This window comes from Astatotilapia calliptera, chromosome 18, assembly GCF_900246225.1.
Source record: "Astatotilapia calliptera chromosome 18, fAstCal1.2, whole genome shotgun sequence".
NCBI classification, from domain to species: Eukaryota; Metazoa; Chordata; class Actinopteri; order Cichliformes; family Cichlidae; genus Astatotilapia; species Astatotilapia calliptera.
The window spans coordinates 14,089,558-14,108,520 of NC_039319.1; the positions used below are offsets into that span (position 1 = coordinate 14,089,558).

At 40.6% G+C, this 18,963-nt stretch overlaps 1 protein-coding gene across 3 annotated transcripts; it reads right to left on the bottom strand.

The window, feature by feature from the left end:
* Positions 1 to 657: 657 nt before the first annotated feature.
* On the bottom strand, positions 658 to 18,944 carry ccdc24 (coiled-coil domain containing 24). 3 transcript variants are annotated; one of them, XM_026148446.1, is made up of 9 exons: positions 18,888 to 18,944; positions 17,424 to 17,585; positions 13,660 to 13,847; positions 8,689 to 8,805; positions 8,485 to 8,589; positions 6,887 to 6,941; positions 2,387 to 2,444; positions 1,971 to 2,067; positions 658 to 1,744 (listed from the first exon to the last, which is right to left on the bottom strand). In XM_026148446.1, the coding sequence occupies exons 2-9, from the start codon at positions 17,571 to 17,573 to the stop codon at positions 739 to 741; spliced, it is 1,776 nt and encodes a 591-aa protein (XP_026004231.1). In that variant the 5' UTR covers positions 17,574 to 17,585; positions 18,888 to 18,944; the 3' UTR covers positions 658 to 738. The 3 variants fall into 3 exon arrangements, with proteins under 3 accessions (XP_026004231.1, XP_026004232.1, XP_026004233.1); XM_026148447.1 differs by lacking the exon at positions 18,888 to 18,944 and adding an exon at positions 18,838 to 18,887; XM_026148448.1 differs by lacking the exon at positions 18,888 to 18,944 and adding an exon at positions 13,953 to 14,085 and having other exon boundaries at positions 659 to 1,744; positions 17,424 to 17,468.
* Between the last annotated feature and the right edge of the window lie 19 nt (positions 18,945 to 18,963).

Below are 18,963 nucleotides of genomic sequence, written 5' to 3' on the forward strand. Positions count from 1 at the left end.
TCATTTTTATTTTTATTCATTTTGGGCATGTCATTTTGAGATGGAAGCTCAGAAAGTCCTTTGGGTAGGAACAGGTTATTATATGGTCACTGTGTTTTATAGATGGCTCTTGGCACTCACTGTTCTAACTATCTCCTGAGCTGCTCCATATTTATTGATGTTTTGAACCAAAAATTCCAAATCAGGATTCATCAGTCCATAAGCTCTATTGCCACTGAGGTTTTGTCCAGTTTGTGTGTAATTTGGCACACAGCAGGTTTTCTTTGCCACCCCTTCCTTAAGAATGGATTTTTGACAGCTACCCTTCCAATTTTCTAGGAACACACTGCACACCATGACAAGATATGGCAAGTTTGCCACTAAAAACTTTTTGGAATCATATAGTTTGTACAAAAATCATCTTTCATGTCAAACTGTGTTACCTCAACAAAAGAAATGATAACAAATTATGTGTTCTTGTAACTACTTGTATGAGCAAAGTACCTTAAATGAAAACATAGAGGGCATTCAATCCTAAATATATAAAGAAATGAGAGGTGACTCGAGACTTTTGCACCGCTATTATTATTTTTTGAATCCTTATATAAACAAAACATTTTTTGCAACTGTCAACTCATCCAGCTTGGAAATAAAAAGAGAAGAAAATAAATGACTAGAAGACACAGAATATCCATCAGAACTACAAGCCAACTTTATTTTTCCTTGTGACACACCATTGCCCTCAGGTAGTAGTCGTCTTTAAGTTTGGACTCTTGTAGGAGGCACTGGCTGATGAAACCTCTGGAGAAACTGGGGCTCTGCTGGTTCTTTTGGCTGACTTGTGCTTCCCCCTTGTGGTTTTTTTGAAGAGGTAAAAAAATGTTCATTAATCTTTGCTGGTGGTCGCTGACTGCATGCAGCTGAAGGATGAGATGGGCAAAGTGTTGCACACTGGCCACCCAGGTTTTGTTGCTCTTTGCCATCATTCCTGAAGGCACCACTTAAATTTCTAGAAGTCTCACCGCTGCTCTTCCTTCTGCATGTCTGTGCAGGAGTTCTCCGAGTTTCAGACATGACTGAATTCTCAGACATCTTCCTCCTGCTATCAGCATATGACTGTGCGCTCGCTGATTCTAAACTGCCTTCACAGCTACTATCCTGCTGCCTGTTTTGAATACCTGATTTCCATTTTGCTGCCACAGATTGGTCAGTACTTTTGCTGCTGCAACTTCCTGCATTACAGAGACCGCTGGGAGCAGGAACAAGTGACGGAGTGATATTGATGTTTCTTGGCCTGTATGCAGGGCTGCTCTTTCTCTCCCTCTGCGGTGACCATTCACACTCTGTGCTTTGGCTGTGAATCCTGCAGTTTACTGATAAATGGGTTTTGTGAAGGGGTGAGTTTCTCTCAGATTTTACTTCAAAATTAGCCGTAGAATCTGGGGTCCTGCAGGAAAGACCAGCACTGTCTTGTTCTGGACAAAAACCGCACTGGTTATTATTTCTCATTATGTGGTCAGTGGTGAGGAGACCGTGTGTATGCCCAGATGTGTCAGCAGTGCTGCAGGTAGGTGTTTTGCTTGACTTATTAAAAGCTGATGTGACTCCATGCTGACCGTGAGTCCTGGATGTTGACATCTTAGAGAGACGGGGTCTAGCTGGAGGCCTGGGAATAGGAGGGGACAGAGGAGGAGGTGGATGCGGTCTTAGGACTGATGGAGGAGATAAAGTTTTCAGACTCTCTGAGCTTTGTGCTGCTGTCAGTCTGTGGAAAAGGAATCAGAAGTTCACGAATTAAGGGAATTTTCATTCACAATGACAACAAAAAGAAGCAGTTGAAGGTATTTTTTGAGATGGTGTTATAGGAAAAGCGTCATCGTGTTCACATTCAAAATATTTAATGGAATAAGAAGACAAAAACAAGCAATGAAAGTGAAGCAGCTATTTTAATATTAATTACATAGCTGTCACTAATAATAATGCATACTAACCTGAAACCTTTCTTTGCAGGCAAAGGGGACGAAGGTGGGAACAGAAAGGGGCTGAGCTCCAAATCCACTTGTATAGCTCCTCTAAGTTCTCTCAGGTCTACAAATATACAAACACAACATATCTGAGATATGAAATGGTCTCAAATATGATTAAAACTATTTTGAGATATTGTGATTATTAATTACAAACATTAAATTAAGTCCCTGTTAATCCTAACTAATCCCTGAACGCCTCCTTGTACTCATGAACTACCTGTTAATCAGCAGAAGACAGACCCTGCATAGCTCACTTTTACATTCATAAATATGTCTTGGAATCAGTTTCAAATTGTAAACTCAAATAAAGACATGTAACGCGTGTTGGACAAAATATTTTGCCAGCAGATGGCAGCAAATGCCAAAATTTGTGACTTAACCTGCAAGTGAAGGTTCAGATTTATGAAGTCCGCTGTGACACTTTTGTTTAATGTTTGCCTGCAAGAAACACAAAGCACAGGAGAAAAGAGAAACTTGAGAGCTCATGTAAACTGTGCAGTTCTACTCGTCATCGCAGCAGCATTTAGCATAATGCTGTGGCACCAAACTAGGACACACTGGAAAAATAGGATATAAATGTATTAAACATGCTTAAGATGAGGCTTTGGAAATAGCAAAGGAACAGGGAAGAGGATAAAACTAACAGCGGGAGGAGAAGGAAAGGAATGTGTGTATGTGTGTAACCGCTAAATGATTGAGCAGCAGTGTTCCATCATAATTTGGCTTCAAACATCGATATCCATAGCAAATGAAAACCATAGAGCTCTGTGTGTTTGTGTGTGTCTGAAACTCACAAAACCAAAGACCTGATTGCAAAATGTGTCTTAATGTGCATGTGTTTGTTACCAGAGACTGGCACAGCCTCCTTCTCGTTTTACAGCAACACAAATACTAAGAGTCTTTATAGCCACCGCAGACTATTACACAAACACACATGCACGCGTGCGCACATGCACAAACACAGACATACCCACATAAACCCACAGGCCTGGAGACTGACAGATAAAGCACATACTCTGCCCTGTTCTCATAGTGGGATTCAAACCCAAACTTTCCAGTATTGTCTTTCAGAGCGACAGACAAAGTATGTGCGGTGCCACTGACAGAGAAGTGACTGAAATCTAAAACAACTCTAAAGCGCACGCACTCCAAAAATAGCCTGTGTGGTCCGTGTGGGGTTTGAACACATTACCACAGTGCAGACTTGGTGGTATTTTAGGAAAGGCTGTATGTTTTAGTGATTAATCTGATACATGAGAACCCAAATCCGCCTCTGCACGACACACATTTACGGCAACTTCCTCGGCAGCTTAATCCTTCTACAAAATCCAGCTCAAAGCGGTATGACAGCCATCTTTTCATAACCTGAGGTGGTGGTTCTCTAAGATGGCTCTGTCAAGCTTGATCAAGCTGGTCAAGCAGTAAAAAAATAAATAAATACTTTCAGCATCCTGATGGAACACCTTATATAAGTTGGTTTTATCAAGTCTCAGTCACACTAGAGTAAAAATAGGCCAGCAACCTCCTTGTGACTACGAAAAACTGGTTGTCACCTGGTGAATGCACTGAATTTTCTTCTCGTTTGGCAAAAACGAGAAGTTGCAGTGAACGCTTTCAACAGCAAGCCCATTGCACCTTTGACAACCTGTTTACAAGCAAGCGTTGGCCGACTCAAACTGAGTCGAGTAACTCTCTTACAAATTGGTGAAGCTTTGAAAATATCATTTTTATAAATGCAGACAGATTGACAATACATCGCATTCAATTTCAGTCAGTTTGGACTGATGAGCTCAACTCCAGTGCCACCTTTCTTTTTGCAATGGTGGGCTCAACTCAACTGGTTTTATTCTGGTTATAATCCTATATAAAAGCAAGTCTGTTCAGCACCTATGTTATTATACAGTTAAATAACTATCCTGCAGCAACTGCAACACCATTTGTGAAGGAATTCTTGAATTTGTCTTGCATATCTATGAGGCTCTGGCCAGACTGTAGCATTTGGTGGAGAAGCTACACCAGTTTAACCAGAACTGCATAGTTTAGATGTTTTCAGGATGACATATTAAGGTCATTTTTAATCACATTTTACACAGTATAACTTTTATAAAGTCAGTATTGTCAGAAATGCATCACCATACAGAAGTAATAATACTCTAGCTGTTGCACTGTGATGTGCTCGTTTATCTCTGAGATGGGACTATATTATGTTGATTTTAGAAGCCAGGTGTGTAGGGTGGGGTGTAAGGCAGCTTTGAGCTAGAGCAGGGCTGCTAGCAATTCAATAGAAAAAAAAACATGAATAAAATAAAGTAAAATAAAATGTAAGTTAAAAGCCAGCAGCACCTCTGATAGCACAAACAAAAATCAGTCCATCAGTTTAAATAAAGATCATATAAATCATGAAATCCCTGACAGACTCCAGTCCTATGACAGCAGTGAGTTAAAGCTGACTGCGATGTTTAGACTACATATCAGAGGCTCCACTGAGACGTACTCCTTTATTTATTATGAACAAATAAGTTTCAGTAACTTTGTGTAAAGCTCAAAGCGTAGCCAAAGTCAGACTGTGATGGAAGAGATCAGTGACCTAATAAGTAATAAAGCTGTGAAGAGAGTCATGATGATGATTCCGATTTACCAGTTAGTGTCCATAAAAGAAAAAGTTCACTTATTAACAGATTGTGTAAAATTGTGTGTAAACCTGTGCTGACAGCGCGGTCTTTACTTTAGAGTAAGGATGTTTTTGTTTTTTTTTACATATTTTCCGCAGCTCGAGTGTTTTATACTCAGTACACTCAAACAAGGATCAGTAGAGGTTTGTGTATACATGTGTGAGTTCCTCCTATCTACTGTCATTAAGAGTTGTTTGTTTGGTGCTGGTCCAAGTCACTATCTCTCCCTCCTGCTAAGAGAAAATGGGTCATTATGACTGTGTTTAGGACCATTTTATGATTGGCTGCTACATCCAGCACTAAAAAAGCAATTAGCTCATACTGTAACAATCCCTATATGCCTGATATGCCTTTGTTTAATAGCTGTTTTAAAAACAATATAATTTAACTGCACTGAATAACTCTAAATCAATAGAAACCTCAGCTGTGCGTGGTAAAAAGCTTACTGGCTGACAGGCGTAGCATTTAGAACATGTGGTTGATTACGTAAACAAGAAAAAGCCCCCCCAAAAATGTAGAAATTAAAAGCAGCCCTTGGAACAAAACAGAGGTTAACAATTATGATCTAAAACTCTGACTTGAACATTCAAATGTTTTCCTGCTTAGCTCTGCCTCTCCATAACGTCTTCCAATTTGGAGCAGAATCTGAATTCCCCTTGAAAAACACACAGAAAGAGAATTGGTGATTTAAAGAAAAATATACACAAGTCTGTGAACTACTTCTAAATCTTGACTGTCGATTCCTTTATGACCGCCTCAGATGTGGTGAGATTGTAGAATTGTTAATAATCGAACAAGTCACACAGAAGATCCTGAGGCCAGTGTTGTTCCAAGATCTGAAGCGCTCACTCTTAATAAGGTAATGATGACTTGCACAATGTAAGGCCAACACGGTCCCCACATCTGTGACTGAACATGCACAGTGAGTTCATGCCAATCGCACATCAGACAGCAGACACTTGCTTAAGGAAACAATTTCCTTACTGGCACTGATTGCAATCTCTTTTAAATGAGATCTAAGAGAGACAAAGAAAAGTGGTTAAAATTAACTTCCCACCGTCAGGCTTTTAAAGCTAACACATGCTTGGGTCACGTTTCCCCTTTATCTTCACTCTCCTACACGGGGTTTTACTTTGTCAACAATAAAAAGCTCAATGAGGGTTTCAATATTGTGTACCTTTCCCGCTTTGTTTATCTTTTTAATGGCATCTTCGCCTCACAGGAACGTTTAAGTAATTTAAGAAGCTGTTTGCGCTTCAGGCACAACAACACTTCATCCACTGCTGGGTCCTTGAAAACATGCAGTGAACTTGAGTGTCTGTTCTTTGCTTAGGTTTCTAATATTTCCAAGAGAAGCTCTTGGCAATGCAACACTTGTAGATGGTCAGACACAAAAAGAGTGTACAGAGAGATAACTTCAACATCTGGGCAGCAGAGAAGTCCTACATCTGGCTAAACTCACTCTGTTTCTGTGATAACGTACATGTGTAGTTAGATCGAGTGTGTGTGTGTGTGTGTGTGTGTGTGTGTGTGTGTGTGTGTGAAAATGTCTTTATATGCCATTTGATTGATTGGGAGGAGATTGATCTTACTCTTGGCTGGAAAAATGGAAAATACAAGTTCAGACTGAGGCTTTGCAGGCTTTTGTGAGCGTGCATGCATGCTGATTTGTGAAAATGTTCGCCCTGGCTGGGCTTCACCGCCAAAAAGAGAATTAGCAGGACTGCCTAAGGGACTGAAACTAAGAGGGAAAAACATATCTTTTGTCTTTCAGACTAAAAATTTGCTGACGCACGAGGAAGTCAGTGTAATGGAAACGATGAACATGCATCAAACAACTCAAGCTCGAAAAATGCTAAATGCTAAAAATGCTATTTTGTATGTAGTTTCTTTCTCTGTAGCTGAAGAAACTTTGGATGAAGGTAAACTCTCAGTTTGGGGATTAAGAGGAAAAATTACACCTGAAGAAAAACCCTACTCTACAGATTATGCTACATATTGATAAAGCACATATTATTCAGGCCTCACAGTCCTTCGCGATGCTCATAATTCATGGATTGTTTTGATGTGTAAAATTCACAGCTGTTTTGGTGCAGTCACCTGTAAATAACTGTAGGATTTTCATCAGTGTTGCACTGGCAACTAACAAAAAAAAAGGTTGAGTAAGCATTCATTTGATAGGTGGCTGTTCCATCCTGATCTTCTTACCTTTATATGCTTCACCAGTCTGGTCAGTTCTTCACATTCCCCTATTAGGAGAGCTCTGCATGGATGGATAGACAGACAGACTGACAGATAAATATCAGTTTCAATAGGATGGAAAACACAGGCAGCGACAACAGAATAGGTGCATTGCTCAGACTTTATCCTCTGCAGTTTTCATACGGTACAGAGGAAACAGTGTCCTATTTTTCTTTTCCCTCCCTATCTTTGCCCTTCTCCAGTTACATAACCGTAGTAGATTTTATTCACTTCTTTCAAATGAAAAAGAATCTTCTGCTGGCTCTGGTCGGGTCTGGGATCCATTTATTGACAATGGGGCCTTTTGTTCTGGTCTAGGCAGGAAATGGGAGAAAGAGAGAGAGGGAGGGAGGCGTTTTTCTAAGGTAGCTCCAGCGACTGCTTTGCCCCGTGGGCCTCAGAGCGAGGGGTGAAGGAAGAAACGGAGGGATGGAGCGTGAAGGAGGCAGGGCAATGACAAAAGCCACAGAGGAAGGCTGAGGGGGAAATTAAGGGGAAAATGAGAGGGCTCAGAGAAACTCTGACTTTCAGAGTTACAAAGACCAAATATGAATGAGTCAGTCACAAAAAAAATTATATGCAAGATGTGTCGCTGCTAGACTGTATTACAAAAACCAGGACAAGAGTTCATTCTTTAACTATTGTACCAGTGTGAACTGTGCTCTTTCCCAGTTTGGACCGCATGTATGCCCTTACGTTATTCCACTAAGTTGGGTGTGTATAGATGGTGCACTACAGGGTCATATATAAGGAGGTACGGAAAAAGATTTTAGGGGTCACAATAAACAAACAGCTGTTTGTTTATTGTGAAATCAAACCAGACTGGTTTGATTTCACAGAAGACTGATCGATACAACCGGTGCTTTCTCTGAACAGCACAATCCAAATAACAATATGTTGTATTGATACAAAAAAGTAATGAATGACAACACTGAAAGTGTTTTAAGTACAATAATAAAGGTTCTTTAAAGGAAGGTGTGATAATGTATTTGCTTATTAAAATCTGGATGTATTAGGGCGATACTGCCGGATTTGTAAATAAATTCTAATCATTCGACCCTGAAGGGCAGACTTTGTGGATTCACAGCAAGCACTGAGCCTCTTTTAAAAAAATCATTTCACTAGCATTAAAAGATTTTCTGTTCTTTTGTTTTTCTTTTAGCTCTGTAACTTTGAGAACGTGTGACATCAATGTTGCTTACTTACACATACCACAGATACCCAGCAACAGCGTTGTTTCGAGCCTCAAGTTTCAGGTTTTGATGCCTTGCCCTCAGCTTCTTAGCTTTAACAGACTATCACTATCTATCTGCTATTTGGTGCCAAGTATGGTGAAGACTGCTGCAGCTTCAGACAACAACCACATGTGAACACTTCAAATGACCCACAAACAGAAAAGCTGAGGGATTTAAAAACTTAACAAATAAAAGTCTGAAAGTAGTACAGATCTGTACATTCAGATGATAATATTCCCTTTGGTACAAATGACCCAGTTCAAAGTTGATTAAAATACTTAACAAAATTTTTTTAAGGCTTTTGAAATCCTTAACATGGCTCAAACTCACCTGAGTCGATCAACCACTTGGTCTATCTCGGTGACATTAAGCTTTCCTCTCACCGCTTCGATCTCATCTTCAGCTCTGGACTGGACTGAGCAGCGGGAGTCCGGCCTAAAGAGGGACAGGTTGGAATTGAAGACAGAAGATTACAAGACTTTATCAAGTTCTGCATAATCTCAGTAAATTAAGCAAGCCTGGGCTCTTGCTAACCTGCTTCCACTGTCAGTATCTTTAGGGTTGGTGCAATTAGTATGACATCTGTCTCGGTGGCCGAGGGCGTAGTTTAGAGTCTCAGGTTTGTACCGATGCAGGAGCTCCTCAACATCTCTAATACAAAAGAGCCACAGATTGAGCTTTTGCTTTTCTGCAGTTTTCCACAGTGCTTTAATCCTTTGCATTGCCTAAAAGAGGTTGAAACTGTATCCAAGCGCTTTGCACTTTTTCATAGGATCTGCTAATGATTTCAGCGGCATGACAGCTACACTGTAGTAATACTGGTTGGAAAAGTGAGAAAAGTTGTGGTAGAATGTGCTGTTTGGTGTTAAGAATATAATGAAGCATAAGCATAAGTTCAGTAAGAAAGATCTGTAAGCACTCATCTGCACTGGTGGTTTTTGCCTGCCAGTCTATTCTTTGTATCAGTCCCACTTTCACAGGCTCTCAAAACTCAATGCTGACATCACTGTTCTAGTCCAATCATCTTCTTGCCTGTCAGCTTCAACCCAATCAGCTTCCAATCTGTTTAATTTAAACCTCAGTGCTCTTCTGTCATTCTCTCTTTCAGACTTTCATTCACGCAACCCACTTCTTCCCCATCTCCACAGCACCCGAGTCACTCAGGGCGCCATCCAAGCCTTCATCTTCATCTTCACCATCACCGCCCTCCAGGGGGTCCTGCCCTACTTCCTGTCACTGGTGGGACGCTGTTCTGCTACGATGGGTTTTTGAAATCTAATTGCCAAATAGCTTAACTGAATTCTGTATATCAATAAATCATGTTCTGCTATTCCAAATGGTCTCTTCTTATTGAATTAAATTTTTAAAACGTGTCCACAAGTTATCTTTAAAAAGCATGTATATCTCAAAGCAGAAAAGTTATACAGCAGCAGCATTAAATCTTCTTCACTCATGGAGAAAGCCAAACCACAGGGGCAGCTGCAGGTGAGGTAGCTCTCTGCCTGATCCATTCTGCTTAATTTCACAGTCACTGCGCAATAGAAAATGCATGTTTTTATGCGAATCTGGCAACGATATGCATCTATGTGTGTTTGTGTATGTGTAAGAGACTGAATGGTAGGAACATCAGGACCACACAGGAGGAAGCCTACAAGATAAATCAGTCAGCTTTACAAGGCACACACCCACCCCCACCGCCTCATACAAACGACTTAAACACAGAAAAATGCAGCACCGACTGCATCAACAACTATTGCTGAAACCAGTCCTGTCAGGTAAATGTCTAGTAAACCTTTTTTTTTTTAAAGGTACAAATACTTTGTATGAGAGGTCCACACCTTGATGTATGTATTCTCAATTTTAACGCCAACAGAGCATATTAAATTAAACAGATGGTTGTCGAGCTCTACAGTGAAAGTGGCATCAGCGAGAAGTGTGTGTTAGGCTTATTCCTGAAAGCCATTCAGCCGATATGCACTTGGGACTTAGCCTAATTGAACGTTCAAAGACCTGGATCACACACACAGTACCATGCATCAAGGTCAACAACTACACAGAAGCCAACTTCAAAGAGAAAAGGTGATTTGCACTGGCACAGTCTGCGTGGCACCAATGCCTTTTTTTGGCACTATTCCCTCCCAGCCAATAACAACAGGCTTGTTTCTCGGTCTGAATGGTACTTTTTATAATCCATTTACATCCAAACTAGAGCACTTTACAAGAGTGACTTGTGTTTTGCAAGTGAGCGAGGCTTCAGTTTGTGTCTTGCTCAGTGACACGTTAATAAGACACTCTGCTGTTCTGGGCATCAGACCTGTAGCCTTATGGATATTGGATTGTCAGCTTAAACATCAGGCCTTGCTACCATCTGTAGAAAAAAATCCCTTTAAGATTGCTTCAAAATAAATCCCTGTCAACTGAGCTGTCATAACACGCACCAGTGTAACATTTTATATATTTTTTGATCCACGAACTAGATTCAGTAGGAGACTGTGGAGAAAGAAGTCTTAAATAAAAAAAATAAAAAAAACAGCCAGTCAGTGGAGGGCAGTGCTGGTCTGTTGGTTAACTTTGATCAAGACTGAAATATTTCTCAACTAATAGATGAATGAATTCGAGCATGGTGCTGTAATAGGATGTCACAGCTGCGACAGTTAGTCAGTTTGTGAAATATCTTCCCTCCTAGATATTCCACCATCAACTGTAAGTGGTATTACAGCAAAGTGGAAGCGTTTAGGAGCCACAGCAACTCGCCCATGAAGTGAATGACCATGTAAAGTTGCAGAGCGGGGTCGCTGAGTCCTGAGGTGCATAGTGCGTAAAAGTCGCCAACTCGCTGCTGACTCTGTAACTGCAGAGCTCTGAACCTCCTCTGGATCTAACATCAGCACAGTGTGCTGGATCTAACATGTGCTGGAAGCACACAAACTTTCAGTACACAAACTGTGCTGGAAGCCTCATGGCACTGGTTTCTAGGCTTTACATTACCAAGCACAATGTTAGCATTGAAATGGAGTGGTGTGAAGGATGCGGCCACTGAGCTTGAGAGCAGTGGAAATGTGTTCTGTGAAGTGGTGAAATCACACATTTCTATCAGCCAGCATGTAATGCCAAAAAAAACTTTACCTGCCTGACTATAAAGTTTGGTGGAGAAGGAGTGGGTTTAATACATCTTTAATTGGGTTGTTTTTCTGGAGCTGCGCTGAGGTCCTTTTTAATGCTTCAGACATCTTGGACAATTCTATGCTTCCATCTTTAACAGTCTGGGAAAGGCCATTTTCTGCCCCTGCATGCTCCAGTGCACAAAGTAACATCCATAGTTGGATGAGTTTTGTGTAGAAGAACGTGATTGGCCTGCACAGAGCCCTGACCTCAATCCTAGCAAGCACCTTTAGGATGAACTGGAACCAAGACTGAACCAGGCTGTGGTGAACAGTACTTTTCTGGATAAAAAATGGCAAGAACTCAGACACATTCCAAAATCTCAATGAAAACCTTCTCAGAAGAGTGGAAGGTGTTATAGCAGCAACAGGGAGACCAAAGCCATATTAATGCCTTTGGATTAACAACTGGTTGTAAAAGCTCCTGTAGGTTAGATGTGTAGGTGGCCCAGTACTTTGACCATATAGTGTAGACTTTATACGGAGTTTAATTCGTCTAATCAAATACCTGCAAATTATTCAACTTCTTGTGTATGTCAACTGTGTGCCAATCACACATAGACAGCAAAGAGGTGATAAAACATTTCCATGGTGCAATTTTAACTACTAAACACACAAAATAAGGACTTTTCTAACATTTATTTCTTTGGGTTTGGGAAATGTCAGTCTTTATGGCATTTTTACCATTTGAAAGACATGATTAATAAAACAAACAAACAAACAAACAAACAATATTAGATCAACCCGTAATTTATACCCACAAATAGCTCAAACGCAAATAACTACATTTAAAAAGACAAAAAAACAAGGACAACCTGATTGCCACTCATTCTGCGCTGTTAGTGAAGACTGGATGGCAATCAGGTTGGACTTTGGTGATACTTATACTGTAAACAGGGCAGGCCTTTGCTGGTGTCTTTCTTAAGGTGTCTTTATGGTTCTTTTTTAATTACCACATCACTTATTTAAAGTAAACTTCTTAAACTTCTTAATCCTTTCATCAAGTCCAATTTAAAGCCTAAATTTCTGATTATTGGCTTTTCACGACTTTTTAAAGGTCCACAGAAACCCACAGAATAAAAAGCTGCCTCCAGCCTACAACAGCCTGCACAAATTGACAGGCAATAAATGGTAAGCCACAAAGCGGAGTGCAATCCATCTTATGTCCTAAAAGGCCTCAGCAAAACCAGAGAAGTCATGCGGCAGCATTCCTGGCTGCAAACTGCAAGTTGTTGGGGTAGTTGCTACCTTAAACATACATAGTCTCAGTCTCTCACACACACCTCCTCACAAAGGCATTATGTCTTAATGTGAGAATGCAGGGCAGTGCTGGTAACCAATATTGCTCTGCCAATGGTTTTATGACATTCTCCAGAGTATTTTAATGCATGTCATTAAATTGCCAGTTGTTACAAGCTTATCTCTGACCTGCATTGTACGATTAGCTGTAAAACATTTTAAAAAAAGATGAAAAAACAGGAATTAGGAAGTTTTATTACTACTTCTTGAGACGCTTATAACTCCCTGATGACATATAAAGCAGATATAGAGTACTAAGTCTCAAAGCTGTCTCCCTGAGTGCCCTTCACTGGATCTCAATCAGCCTTTCTTTTCCTTCAAAGTTGTTGCAATTCTATACTAACTTTTCACAAGATTTTGAAGATGAGTATTTGGCTCCCATTTAAAGTAAAACATATCTGCAATTCGACAGAGCTTGCACTGAGTGCGAGTCTAGTGTTTGCAGTCATCTATCACTGTGTCTCGCTCCTATAATTGTCCTATTGTTCCTCAATTCCCACACCAGTTCCCGTCTCCAAAAACCTTTGTCCTTCTGCTTTCCCATGCCATTTGTAACCGACATGGGAGCACAAAATAGCATTTTATGGTACTTTTTGTCAGGAGGGAGAAATGACGTAAAACGTGTGAGACCATGGTCTTAACTCATCTGATCAGCCCACCTAATGGCTGGTGAATAAAGGAAAGACATGAATGATCAGGGGAAAGAAAGAAATGTATAAAATGGGCATAAAAAGTCAGGATAAAAAAAACAAACTAATAAAGCTTTTAATTTCTTAAGAAAATGTTCAATGTATTGTCACTTAGTCCTGGGACAGACTGGTGACCTGACCAGGGTGTACCCTCACATCTCACCATATGATAGATGGGACAGGCTCTAGTTAGAGTGGATAGATGGTAACATTATCAAGATAACAAATTAAGTTATTCTCCAAACTTTGAAGTGCATTTCAAGGCTGTAGCAGAGACTGATGAATAAAAGCGCCATAACTAGTTCATTAAGCATGTCCAGCAGTGTTGATCTGAGTATGTGAGATGTTCCACCTACCTTCCTGCCCTGCTGGCTTTCTCTCCGAGAGTCTGTAGTAACATCTTGACCTCAGCTCTCAAAAGCTCTTTCACAGCAGGGGGGTCAACTAGAGGGGCACTCTGCAGACATGGGAGCGGGGTCCCCGCCCCACCGCCGTGCTTTCCACTTCGCTGGTTCTCCTGCCACATCTTGTGCCACATCTCTGCCTGCAAAAGGTACCACAGTGAGACAAGTGTTTAAAAGTCCCACATTTACTCATATCTACATGGAAATGTAATTGGTGCAAAATACAAGTGTGCAGGGAAAATTACCATGAGAATTATGAAACGCCCATCGGCCTATTTTGTTACCACTGTGCACAAGTTAGTAAATCAATTTCATTTGGAAACAACAGGTTTGTGCAATCTGTTTACAATCTGCATACTGCAACACGCCCACGCCCACCTGGAGGTGAAGCAGAGAAAGTGATGACAATGATGTAAGACAGAAGCCTGCATGGCTAATAGGCTGGAAAGCAGGGGAAAACTGAAATAACAGAGGCTCACAAGCGGCAGAATTCAAAAAAGGTTGGACATGAAAGTTGAAATGAAAAAGACCACCAGTTACTTTAAAGGTAATCTACTAGTATTTACTCAATGTAAGGATACAAGTAGTTTCCCTCACAGTGACTCAGAAGTTCTACACTGAAAAAAGAATCTGTTAAACTGAGGGACAGATAAATATTTCCACTGACAGTGCAAATACTAAATACTACAAGGAGCAGACATTTTCTTGGCTGTCACTGATGCAAGAAGAGCTTGTTTACTGTAAACTGTTGTGCACAGTTGACAGTCTTCTTGGAACAGGAAGAAATACAACTTCTACATCCACAGGGACAAAGGAGAAAGAAAATCGATATAAATCTGAAAACGACATACACCGTTAGCATGCTTTCACACCACACTGGCTACTATATGTCTTGGGCTGAAAATTAGACAAACACCTCTGTTCATTTTGAGGCCAAGAACCTTTTTATTCTTTGTAGCGCGTGTGAATGCTCATGCCTCAGTGAAGTCTGGATCCCATTAGCACCTCGACACCTGTTGCCTGCCAATCATTTATGTCATGATGCAAAGACTTTACTTCAAAAGAAGGATATTAAACATAGCACTTCTGGTCTTTGCATGTGTATGTGTGTGTGTGCACATCCTCTCGTAACGCCAGCATTTACACCCTATCATGGTGAACACATACAAACACACTAACTTCCGCCATGTGCCTTTAGGCGTTGAGGTGTTTATATTAAAGGATTCATGGCTCACTGGCTAATGAGTTGTTCCTGGATGTTTTTCCCTTTTTCCTCAGCAGTAAGCCAATCTCATCCAAATGCTATTTCAAGGGAACACCGGTGAAACGTTTCCGTTTTGCTGAACTACTTAAATTGGGTTTTTGAAAATATTTAACTTTGGGGATGAAAGAGAGAAAGACAGAGTGAAAGTGAGAGTTCAGGGAGAGATCGGGCCTTATAGGGAGAGTCTAATATTTTCTCTGATCCTGCCGCCTTAGACAATGAGGGCCTTGATGGAGAGAGGAATGGCAGCGCTGAGGAATGGAGGAGACACCTGCAGATCTGCTATTACTTTTCACAGTGGCTCACTGAGGAATGGAAGTCATTATGTGGCTGCAAGAGAAACATAGACAGAAAAGAGAAAGAAAAGACATACAGAGAGCCGTGGAGAGAAAAATGAAAGTGATCCATCCTAAAGTAAATGTAAAGACTGAATCAAAACCTGAATGTACTTGTGTGACAGTCAGATAAGGCCCTCTCTGCTCTATTTTTCCTGAATAATTCTCAGAGCTTTTAGCCTCAAGTCTGTTATTCCACCTGGAGGCTTTACAGTCAGACACACTGAACTGTAGATGAAGAAATGTCAGAGCAATACTCAAAGTCACACACACATACACGTGCAAGGGTACAGGCGCACAATCAAAGCTGACGCACACATACACACAGTCGAGTCAAATTATATGTAGCTAACAGTCTTATCAACAGTTGAGGATTAGCCTCTTTAACCCTGTTATACCGACCCCCTGAGTGACTCAGCTTACTGAGCTTCTTTCTGTGTGTATATAGTGTGTGCGGGGTTGTGCATATGCTGAATTATCTTGCAGTAGTGAGAAGGAGTACCTGCATGCCGTACAGTTGTCGTGTGGATTTCACATAGAAACTGCTACAAATATTATATGTGGTAAGAATCTACATGGCAGGCCTCTAGAGCCGAGTTAAAGCACATCCAGGTGGTTTCCTTTTCTTTTTTTTGTGTGAGCAGTGACTGAACCATTGGGGCACGGCATGGAAAGGAGGGCTGACCAACACATGGAAAGATTTTAGTACTAAACAAGCAGAAGAAAGAAGCTGGTAAAGAGTGAATGGTCTGCATTTAGTAGTGGCTTTTAACCTCAGAGGCTCTACAAAGCATTTGCAGTGTTTCTCATTCATTCATTAACACACACCAAATGCTGCCACTGCAAGGTGTTTGGCTTCACTGTCTTGCTCAGTTACACCTCAGAAACTGGAGGAGTCCAGACAATAAACAGCCAAGCACGAGAAATTTCTGTTCCTCAGAAGGTGGTGAAAAGAAAGCCTACAAACTTGATCTTAAGTGCAGAAGCACAACTGTCTGTCTGAGGTCTGTCATTTGAGTGTTTCAGCTTTCACTTATTTCTTTAGTCAGCTGATCATAGATTCATTAGAAATGATCTTTTACAGTTCTTTATTTTTCTTTATTGAGGTGTTTGGTTGCTTTTTATGGAAAAAGAAAACATATGATGCCCTGACTTTGCACTTTTTTTTGGAAGGTACATTTGACTGATCCCTTATTTCCCAAGCGTCGCCACAGTGGATGGATCCACGAGTTGATTTGACACAGGTTTTATCCATCTCACGGAGTGCACTGCTGTCTCTAATCAGGGGTCTACATGTCTGAGGCAAAAATGCCCACAGAGCCAGATGCACTTATTAGAAAAAAATGCTTTTTAAGAATTCATTATTTGAGAAAGAAAAAAGGACAGACAATAGAAATATGTTTTACCACAGCTTTGGTTCAGTGGTTGTATCACATCAAGCCACAGTATGAAAGCTGGAATAAGATATTTCAATTTGAATGAATATATAATTACATTTCTCAGTTCTTCACAGTTTTTTATTAATGAGTATCAGGAAGTCACAGTTTCTTCCCTGACATGTTTCACTTTGACTCTTCTCAAAACTTTTCCTCTTTTAATGAACATTTTCACCTCAGTCTTGATTTTAAATGTGCTTGTTTAATGAGTTGTGAGCCATTTCAAGTCCCTGTAGGTCTGAGAGTTTAGCTGCTCTGGAATAAATACTGAAGTCTGTCTGGCTCACATTTGGATCTCATTGTGGCGCCGTGCCAGCTAACCCACATTTCACTTTTATTATGGAGTCTGGGAATTGTAAGTAATGAATATATGCAGCAAAACTAACCTACTTACACAGCCTTAAACCAGAGTCCTTAAATTGTTTGGCTAGGAATGCTTAGCTGAGCAATGTTTTGATTTGCTTCTGCCCAAAAGGAAATTCTTGCAGAAGTTGTGGTAGTACTTTTGTTAAATCCTGCTAGAAACAGACCCAGCGTGAATTCCTCAAAGAAATAAAACCATATGAATGATGAAACAATCTGCTGACTGTGAAGAGGGACCTTTCAACTTACAAACCAGGTGTTGTGGTACTGTATGCAGACAGAAGACATCAAACACTGGAGTTATAAAACTTCTCTCACCTCAGTGTGCATGTCCATGTACACATCTACCAAGGAATGGCCCAGTGCGGTGTAGATCTTTGGCAGCTCTGACTCAGAAATATGTTCAGCGATCAGGCCCCATAGGGACTGGCCAGGGCCCCAGACCTGGCTTTCATCAGGTGACTGCATGTGAATGTCAATCTAAGAGTGAAGAATACAAATTATTGTGGAACATAACAACATACACTGGTGTGAAAAGGTATTTGCCCCCTTCCTGATTTCTTTTATACCCCCCATATTTAAATGTTCCAAGTAACCAATGTATATAATAAATTTATTTATACATATATATGGTCCAGGTATTGACTACAACACTTTGTCCTGCTGCATAACAAACTGATGGTCAACATGGACTTTCTGGTAGAACGCAGAATTCATGGTTCCATCATTTATAGCAAGTCGTCCAGCTCCTGAAGCAGCAAAGCAGCCGCAGTCATGATACTACCACCGTCATGTCTGGCTGTTGGTATGACGCTCTCTTTATGAAATGCTGTGTTAGTTTTACGCCAGATGTAACAGGACTTAAACCTTCCAAAAGGCTCGTCAGTCCACGGAACATTTTCCTCAAACACTTGGGAATCATCAAGATGGTTTTTTTGCAAATGTGAGATGAGACATCAGCAGCATTTTTGCTCAGTCGTTTTCTTACTGTTGAATCATGAACTCTGACGTTTACTGAGGCAAATAAGGCCTGCGGTTATCCAGATATTGTTCTGGGTTCTTTTGTTTGAATTACTGACAGACTCTTTGAGTAATTTTGGTAGACGGGCCACTTCTGGGAAGGTTTATCATTGTTTTCTTCATTTGTGAATAATGCTCTCACCATGAATCCCAAAGCCTTAGAAATTCCTTTGTAACCCGTTCCAGGCTGATAGATGTCAATGACTTTGTTTCTCAGCTGTTTCTTGAGGACTGGAGTTGGACACCCCTGCTTTAGATCGTGACATGATGTGCAGCTTTTTGCGCTCTTTTTGCCTACTTCACTTTGTTAGAAGCTTCTATTTAAGTAATTTCTAGTAGTTTATGAGTAGGAGGGGAATGGAGTAGAAGAATCAAACTGGGTAATAAGCTAAAACTTCAGGCTACACCTTTCTGGCCAAATATTTGCAGTCTTTTGTTGCTTGTTGTTTTCATTTTCATAAATAACACCAAAAAAGAAAAGAAAAGAAAAGAAAAATCGTTATGTAATTAACGTCAGCAGTACTACACAGTATTTTCTTTCCTGGTAAATGGTGCTGCCATGTTTCAAACCAAACGGGCCTGCTGACTTAATAAACTTTAGCCGCACTACTGAAAATGAGTGACAGGAGCAGAAAGTAGGAGCTCGTTTAAACCGATGTGATGTAAGTTTAACACTAAACGATACAAAACACGCTGTGTGAAACCTACTTACCAAATGTGTTTTTTAAATAACACTGTAGCCAAAGAGGAAGAGAGGCTCACCTTTTCGATGTTTGATGGGCGTTGAGCTTGCGAGACTATGGTATCTAAGGATAACAATTGAGTTGCTAGGGAGAGA

What these genes read in the sequence shown, in the direction of transcription:
- ccdc24 (XM_026148446.1), bottom strand. Translation starts at nt 17,573, where the DNA reads ATGCAGTCACCTGATGAAAGCCAGGTCTGGGGCCCTGGCCAGTCCCTA. An exon ending in ACATGGACATGCACACTGAG is followed by an intron (nt 13,848 to 17,423) that starts GTGAGAGAAGTT and finishes TACCTTTTGCAG; the next exon opens with GCAGAGATGTGGCACAAGAT. An exon ending in AAAGCCAGCAGGGCAGGAAG is followed by an intron (nt 8,806 to 13,659) that starts GTAGGTGGAACA and finishes CTTTTGTATTAG; the next exon opens with AGATGTTGAGGAGCTCCTGC.